This window comes from Myotis davidii, unplaced genomic scaffold (genome assembly GCF_000327345.1).
Source record: "Myotis davidii unplaced genomic scaffold, ASM32734v1 scaffold13, whole genome shotgun sequence".
In the NCBI taxonomy this organism is placed as follows: Eukaryota; Metazoa; Chordata; class Mammalia; order Chiroptera; family Vespertilionidae; genus Myotis; species Myotis davidii.
Window position 1 is genome coordinate 3,444,790 of NW_006286243.1, and position 9,242 is coordinate 3,454,031.

At 42.2% G+C, this 9,242-nt stretch overlaps 1 protein-coding gene across 1 annotated transcript in view; it reads left to right on the forward strand.

Moving 5' to 3' along the window:
- The window catches only part of CFAP54 (cilia and flagella associated 54), a 236,245-nt gene extending 234,052 nt beyond the window's left edge, over window positions 1–2,193 (forward strand). Inside the window, exon 68 of the mRNA XM_015559991.1 lies at window positions 1,961–2,193. Coding sequence (XP_015415477.1) covers window positions 1,961–2,080 — 120 coding nt within the window. The 3' untranslated portion in view covers window positions 2,081–2,193. The remainder of the gene's footprint in view (window positions 1–1,960) is intronic.
- The last annotated feature ends 7,049 nt before the right edge of the window (window positions 2,194–9,242 follow it).

Sequence of the window (9,242 nt, forward strand, 5' to 3'; positions counted from 1 at the left end):
GGTTCTGTCTTCTAAGTTCTTTCTCTAGGATCTTCATCTAAGTTCTGTGTGTATGTTCTAAGTTCTGTCTCTTGTTGTCTTGTTACAGCTGTATTTATACCAGTTGATTCAATCCTATCAATCTCTATTCCAAAGGTTAGGGCGTTTCTTATCTCCATTCCAGGGAGTAAAGATTATGTAGCTTAAACATGATTGTTCGTAGTTAAAGTGATTAATTACCCGCCTGGCAGTTAAGAGGTTTTATTCCCTCCCTAACTTCAGGGGAAAATCCCTACCTGGGGAAACAACCTTTCTCGGAGAGGTGACCTTGGACCGGCTCCCGGCAGGTTTGAACTGTGTGAGTCCACTTATATGTGGATTTTTTAAATAAACACCTACAGTACTGTAAATATATCTTCTCTTCCTTATGATTTTCTTTTTTCTAGCTTACTTTGTTGTAAGAATATAGTATTTAACACATAGAACATACAAAATATGTTACTCAACTGTTTATGCCATCAGTAAGATGTCTAGTCAGCAGTAGGCTGTTAGTAGTTAAGTTGTGGGGGAGTCAAAAAAGTTTTATGCAGGTCTTCAACTGTGTAGGAAGACTGGCATCCCTAATCCCAACATTGTTAAAGGGCCAATTCTATTTTATATGTGTAAATTTACTCCATTCTTGTAACAACAATACTATATAGTAATTCTTATTATTTCCATTTAATGGGTAAGAAAATTAAAGTTAAAACACATAAAATATTTTACCTAACCTCACATATCTGGTATGAACCAAATGGTCTTATTCCAGAATGCATGCTCCTGACCTCCATGTGGTTAGTCTGCCTCCCTGAATTGGTAAAGGAGAGATTTCTCTTATATATTGGTAATTGAAAAAGCAGTGAATGGAAATTTGGTTATTCTATTTCAAAAAATAAGGAAAGAAAGAAAAGGAAAAGACCCATGTGAATATACATTTGTATAATTTAAACAGTTTTGGAAGAAGAATTCTCAAATTGGTGATACTAATTACTCTAAGATTTAGTGATGAAGAGGATATTATTAGTTTTTATTTATTCACCTCTTTATTATTTGAAGTTATAGAAAACACTGGAATACTTGTGTCACTGTTTTAAATCCAATAAAGTAAAGAAAAACAAATAAAAACTAGTCTCCATTTTTAAGTTCACTATGTTTTCTGGAGAATAATAGGTTCATTTAACAAGTAGACTTGGAATTAATAATCCTTGTCCTTTAATTTTTTACCAGGATTCAGGATCAAAAGAATCTAATTAATTAGAGTCATTCTACATGACATCATCCATCTTTAGAAGTATCTAGATGTGCATGAAGTGGGTCTGCAGTAGACATTCATTTCCTTTCCTTCATGTTACTCTCCCATTTCTGCCCTCCTCCCTATCCAATAGCCAGTGCTACAATCACAAAAGCTGTCTTATTTCCTTTTTTTAAGACTCTCAGATGACTTTGGCTATACTAGTCCTTGGTGTGGTAATAGTGCCTTTCAGAGAGAGTGAACCCCTAACATAATTTGCTTCACTGTGGCAGGACTTCAGCTCAAAATGAGAGAGGGAGATTTGTCAACTGGGCAGTCTGTTCAGAAGCAAGCATCCCATTAGCAAGAGAGCCAAACATCCTTCATTTAGAATTATTCTCAATGATTATGCAAACACAAATAGTCCACATTTCTAGAAGTATCTGCTGTTTTATAAGCTCAATTTTAGAGATTCATCGGTATGAATCTGTATACTGTTTCCTAGACTCATAGATGTGAATCTTAATAAGATATAAAATGATATATGTGACATTTCAGCAGTGTAAAGATGCAATCTTACCTTAGGCAAGAATTACATATCTTTCACATAAAATTATTATATGGAATTGGTATTTGTGTATTTTGAGAACTTTACTTCAGTCAACAGTTCAAAACAATGCATTTCATAAACATTTTTATGCTTTTTCTCAGGTTCCATTTAACGTCTCGCTGCCATCCATATTCAATCTCGAGAGACTTTTTGATCTTGCTAACGGTTGTATCCTATCAGGAGGAAGCCTTTTCAACTGGATTGTGTCAATTATTCCCTGAACATACTTTACATATTAACCTTATAATGGTTTTCATTCTTATTGTTTTCCTTGGTTTGAAATAAGCTTCAAAATGGTCGTCTTACAACAAACAAAATAAAATTGTTTTCTTACACAAGCTCAATTTCCTTAAAAACTATAGTTCTGAGTAATGTTTTACATTGCATTTGAATTAAATGACAATGCTGCCGCTTATGAAGACATCTTATGGAGCTATTCATAGAAAACATGTTTGTGCACAGTGGAACTATTCCCATGCTTATATAGTTTATGTTTAGCTTGTCTTTAGCTGTGTCCATATTGCAAGACTGAATTAAGCCAGTGGTTATAAACTGGGGGGAATTTTGCATCTAGGGTGACATTTGGCAATCTCTGAAGACATTTTCGATTATTATAACTGAAAGGGGGATGCTACTGGCATCTAGTGGGTAGAAGCCAGGGATGATGCAGAACAGCCTACAGTTCCCAGGAGAGCTCCCCACAACTAAGAATTATCTGGCCCAAAAATGTCAGTAGTGCTAAGGAAGAGAAATCCTAGATTAAATCTCAATATGTGGTAAGTTCAATTTGGGAATTTGCCTATGGGGTTTGGTAAGAAATCTGCAGCAAATTAGACCTTTCATATTTTATACTTTTGAGAGCCAACATTGCACAAAATTTTAGAGCAGTGATTTCCAGCTGGTGTGCTGTGGCATGCTGGGGTGCTGCAATAATTGTTAAAACATGCAGCACCTATTTAATTAGGGATGCTGGCCTCTTCTGCCTTAGATTGTCAAATAAAAAAATGACAACAGATAACACAATGATAGCCATCCAGTGTGAATGAATCAAAATTATACCTTTTTTTGTCAGACCATCAAAAATTATACTTTTTGGTGTGCCACAGGATTTTAGTAATTATATGTGCCATGAGATGAAAAAGGTTGAAAATTGCTTTTTTAGAGCATGGGCTATGTATGGAATTATATAGATCTGAGTTTGAATAGTAGTTTCATCACTTCCTAGTTATGTGACGTTGGGACAGTAGCAAATTATTTAAGCCATTGTTTCCTCACCAGTAGAATAGGAATATTAATATGATTGCTGTGTGGATTAGACTGAGATGATGTGAGAAGGTACTAAACACAATACCCGAGGTAGTAATGGTCATCGTGCTAAGAGTTTTCATTTCCCTGCCTAATTGGAAGAGGATCATGCATTTCTGACTCATTCTGTTTAGCATCAAAGTTCCAAAATTTGGGGACAGCCAAGCTAGAATTGTAAGATATTAAATAGAGGAAATGAGTCTGAGCAAACTTTTAATTATAAGGATTTTGATGGTAGTCATGATTCTGTAAAAGAACTGAGGTATAAAAATGAAAATACGATACACAGGACTTTCCTACTACCTATCTGGAGTGGACAGTTATAGTAGAAAATAAGAATTTATAAGGGTGAAACTAGAGTGAAGGCTGTGGGCTTGATTTATATGTAATAAGGAACCATTACTAGTGATTAAGGAGAGGAGTGGCGAGTTCCAGGCACTAGTAGATAGTCAAATCATGTTGAGTGAGTGCAAGGAAATGAATGAACAAATGATGGTCTGGCTTTCAGGGAAAATAAATATGCAGTATTCAATGGCAAGGGAAGAAACAAAGGCAAGAAGGCCAATAAGAAAGAGAAGGGAACAAAATATTGTTGCAGTGAAAGAGAAAAAGAAAGGAACAAAATATTTTCCACTGAACTCAGAAAAATAATTGCCTGATGACTATACTCTGCTGTGAAATAAAGTTTGAGTCAAACAGAAAAGCCTTTCAGATGGTGATGACTCTACTTGGGCTTATAAATTTCTTGCTGGGATAGAGAATGCATTCAAGAGTTTTGTGTTTCTCCCAGGGGAAATCTAATTTATTACTCAAAGTTTGCCACCAAAGGCAGTATACATTTGACATAGGTGTGGATATAGCATGACTAATAACTAAGGCGATTTACTTCAACTAATGTTAATTCCCTGGAATGTATTTACATGTCATTCATTCTTCATCACTAAGTTTTACTAATTATGCACGTTCTGTTTTTCTTTATTTTTAAATATTAGTGGATATAAAGGCATATACTGTTGTATAGAACTCTAGAACAATGCCAAGCACATAATAGAGGTCTTTGATATTTGTTGACTGAGTGGACGTATGGAAGGATGGATGGATGGATGGATGGACGGATGAATGGATGTGACCCAGGCACTAGGGGCTCTAAAAGAAAGGGAAGCAAAGTTATCACCACCACCTTCATCATCATCAGCTCTACCATTACTGTCTACCTTTCCCATGGCAGGCACTGTATTATGTCCTCTCAAGAATTATGACCATGGTGCACATAGAATGACTGACCCCATGTTACAGATGAGGAAATAAAAGCATAGGCAGTTAAGTAACTTCTCCAATGGTCACAGTTAGAGATAAAACCAGGATTTAAATCCCAGCCCTATCTGACTAGAGAATCTGAGCTCTTTGATGCTAAACTGGCTTCCTGAACTCTTGTGCCCACTCCATGGTGCTGAGAAACTTTTAAGTCAGGGGAGAGGAAGACATAGCCGAGCCTTAAGCTCAAATTGGAACACCCGTGGTCTGCCCTAGGAGCATATTTTGTAAATGGCTTGAAGACCTAAATAGGCATCCCAAGAAAGCGTTGAGGTGTCCTCAATGTTATCCGTGCCAGTATATTGGTCTCCTCTGGGGAGGGGAGGTGCCTTCCAAGTATTACAGATATTATTTCAGCACATTTTTACTTCTCTTCCACCTTTAGTACCTTACACTGCTGTTATTCTTGGGTGTTATTGGGCTGAAAGAAACTCTGTCTAAAACTGTGCCAGACCCTGCAGTCAGTTTCCCCATAGTAAGCCATCATTCCAGAAATCTCCCCTTTCTTCTAAAATAGTAACGGCACTCACAGCGTTGAAACTTTCTGCCAAGGCAGTGAGGCTGTGGTGATGAACTGGGCTAAAGCAGAAACAAAAAGGAAATTCAAAACCTACCAGGATGGAAGATGAGTTTATTTTCAGAAGCCTTTCAGTTTTTTCTAAAGACCAAATTACACAATTTGCAGTGCTTTTTTTTTAATGCTCTATCTGCAAATGCTTTATAGCAGACACCTGCAAGTTTTCTATTTGTTTTAATTATAGCAGGGAATGACAGGAGGCAAACTGAAAGGTGGAGAGGAAGGGAAGCAAAAGAGAGGGGAGGGAAGCGGGAGCCAGGGAATAGGAGCCAGAGCAGCAGCTAACTGATGGGTAACAAAACCCCAGTGCTTCCTGTATCTTTTTCCATGTCAGTCTCCAAGAGATTGCTTTAGAAACTGACCACCTGCTGGCCATTGAGAGGCTTAAATGCTGTAGTCTAGGTTCACTTCATGTGCAGGCACCACACATTCCCCGCCCCAGTTGACTATTCTTCACTGAATTGCAGGGTGGAAATGATACCTTTCTCGAGAGTACTGGAAACTTGGTTTCTGCCTCTGGACTGCATTGCCCTTTCAGACCACCTTATACAAATCTCTCCATCCCGGTTCAAATGACAGAGGACAGGGATCCCAGAACTCCTAAAGCACTTCCTGGTGCCTGCTTATTTGGCTTTTAACTCTGTCCTTCAGCACATAGTTTTGTATTGTTATATTTTCACAACGCAGTCCTACTGTGTGAGCCTCTCCCACATTCTTTTGGGTTTCATTTAACTTGAGACTGGGTACATCCCTGTTTGCTCTAATGCATCTTGGAATTTACAGGGTGTCTACAACACCTGGAAAATTAAGTGAAGTATGCATAATATCATCATCAACATCTTCAACCCATAAAAAATAAAATATTTTTAACTTATTTATGTATGTGAGCACAGGATTGGACAAGCCCCTAACTGTGGGTTAGGGGAGAAAACAATGGACCCAGAAGTCCATTGTTTAGCCACTCTTTTTCATTTTCTCATGTTTGAAATGCTTGTGGGATATCCCCAATGAAGCTCTCACTGGTGTGAACAAACAAACTAGTGCAAAAATGTTCCCTGATGCATTCACTACAGTAGTAAAAATACTAGAAGCCTCTAAGTATCTCTAAGGTGGAGAATGGATAAATATATAATGGTGCAGTCATACAGTAGAATATTATACAAAAGATATCCTAACATATATATAAAAAGCCAGGTGCCGTCACGACCAGACAGGCGACCAAACAACAGACTAGGGAATGGGAGCTGTGGGCCCCGGTTGCCCATGGTGTGGCAGCGGGAGGAGGGAGCTGTGGACCTAAATGACCAAAGGACCGGTCTGGCTTTCACAGCGTGGTGGGGTGGGATTGTGGAAGCTGAGGAGCCTCGTGGGGCAAGGGGCTGTGAGCATGGAGCTTCCCGGGGTGGCTGAGGTGGAGGAGCATCACGGGGCAGGGGCGGTGGACACAAGGCAGAGGAGCGGGGTGGGGGCTGTGAGTATGGCGCTTCGCAGGGCGTTGAGGCGAAGAAACATTGCAGTGGTAGCTGAGGCCAAGGAGCCTCATGGGGTGTGGGATGTTAGAGTGGAGCTTCATGGCGTGGCTGAGGCGGAGGAGCATTGCGGGGCAGGCACAGTGAGTGTGGAGCTTCATTGGGCTGCTGAGATGGAAGGCATTGCAGAGCGTGGGTAGCAGTGAGGCCGAGGAACCATGCGGGTGGGGGCTGTTAGTGTGGAGCTTCACCGAGCAGGAGCCACGGAGGTGGAGGAGCAACGCTGGGTGGCGGACATGGCCTTGATTGCAGCTAGGCTTAGGGATCCTAACTACACATGCGATGGGCCTCTAGTCTTATCTAATAATACACAAACATGGTAATTAAGCATAACTTCGCTACCCTTCCCATTGGCTAATCAGGGCAATATGCAAGTTAACTGCCAACCAAGATGGCAGCCGGCAGGCGGCCAGCTGAAGCGAACAGGAGGCTTGCTTGCTCCAGTGATGGAGGAAGCCAAGGTTCCCTGCCTGCCACTGCTGGCCTCTGAGCTGCACTCTAAGAAACAATGTTGCAATTATAGAAGCTAAACAAGCTCCAGAAACCTGCTTTCAGCCAGCCCCAGCCTCAGAGTTGGAGCTGGACCTCAGAGCTGGAGCTGGCTCTCAGCTCCAGTGACAGCTATAGAAGGTAAATAAATTCCAGAATAAAAAACAAAAGAAGAAAAAAAAAGAGGCTGGGAGCTTCAGTCGCCCGCCAGCCTGAAAACGGCCCTCAGCCCCTTACCCCGACTGGCCCGGCACACCAGTGGGGACCCCCACCCTGAAGAGGGTGTGACCAGCTGCCAACAGGGAATATCTAAGGGGGTTTCTCTCAGGTCCTCTCTAGCTGCATAAATCTGAAGTATAATCTTCACAGTCATGACTAATGTCTTCACCCTCTTCTTGGAGGAAAGTGGCTAGATTAACAGTGGGTCAAGTTTTTAACTGGACAGCTGGACCCTCTGACAAGAGTGCCTGATATTTGAGAAGGCAGCTGTGTGAAAGCCAAAGTCCTCCCTTAAAGGCTAACAGAGTGGCTACATTATGAAAAGTATAGACAGTTAAATCTCTCCCCAATGTTAACTTAGTGGCTGCTGGTTCCCAGCAGGGCTACTGCCACTACAGCTCAGAGGCAGGATGGCCAGCCCTTAGCTATGATGTCTAATTCTTTCTCAGGTATCCCACTGATGGGGCCTGAGTCAAGACCACCAGGGCGATGACTCCCCTTTCCATTACATATTGATAGAAACACGGGCTGGTGGGAAGGCTCAGGGCTGAAGCCTGAAGGAGGCCCTGCTTGAGTTGCTTAAAAGCCAATTCAGCTGCTGGCTCCCACTCCAGCAAAGTTAAGTTCCCTTTATGAGCTTCTTTAATCATCATATATAATAAAGGCCAGGGACCATAAGCGTAACAACCAGAATGACCACTCAGCCAGTCGCCATGAGGTGCATTGACCACCTCTTGGTCCCTGCCCTCCCCCACTTCCATCACCCCCCTCACCCCTGCCCGGAGGTGAATGGGGAACCACAGGAAAGTGGGTGGTGGTGGCAGGGCAGGACTAGGGACTGGCGAGTGGGCAGAGTGGCTGACCTCTTGGTCCCTCCACCAGACCCGTAGGCTCCGATGGATCAGTGATGTTGAATGGGGGAATCAGGGTGGGTGGTGGGAGGTCCAGGCTGGCTGTCAGGCCATTGGGATCCCCAGCTCATCCCTGGCTGCTCCGGGGCTCAGGCCAGCGGGAAAGCAGATGCCAGCGACTTCACCTCCATGTGCATGCACCAGACTGGCCGCTGATGGTACGTGCTGCCCGCTCCAGGCCGCTCACATGGGCACCGCCACGACTGCTGCTGCTGCTGCCGCCGCTGCTGCTGGAGCTTGCAGTGCTGATGGAAACTGCGGGGTGTGCCTGCAACCTACCCGCCTCAGCGGTGGAGGCATCATTCAGCCTGGGGACTGGTGAACAGGCAGAAGATGGCCCTGACCGCAGGCTATGCCTAGGGAACCTACCCACACGATTTCGTGTGCTGGGCCTCTAGTAAATTAATAATAGACTACTATAGGGCAGTTATGAATGAATGCTCATTTCTCATCTATCAGAGACTATATCAATCTGAATATACTTCAAAAGTAGGTTGAGCAAGACAAAAAAGTGAACATGCATAGGAATTTACTCTTCATATAAAGTTTTAAAAAAAACAGGCAAAATGACATAAGTATTTATGGCTGTATAAGTACGTGCTAAAAGCATTTTTTTACACACAAGTTAATGGCCAACACCCAAATCAGGTTTGTGCTCACCTGGATGAAGGAGGGGGAATACATCTAAGAAAAATGCCCAAAAGGTTGAGTTTGTATTTGTAAAATTTTTCTTTTTAATCGGGAGGTTTGATACATTTGTCTCTACTTTTTTGCATGCTAAGATATTTCATAAATTAAATAAAAACACACTTGTTTATCTTTCTCATCTTGTTGGCTGGAATGTTTTGTACGACTATTGGTTCACCTATCAGGTACTGTATTTGCCGGCGTATAAGACGATTTTTTGGCCCTGAAAAAATGCCTCCAAGTGGGGGGTCGTCTTATACGCCAGGTACACTTCAGATAGACTGCCCATAGTGCTTGCCCCGTGCCATAGTGGCCTCCCGATGCCCGCCCACTTCATTCCACATACCGTTCA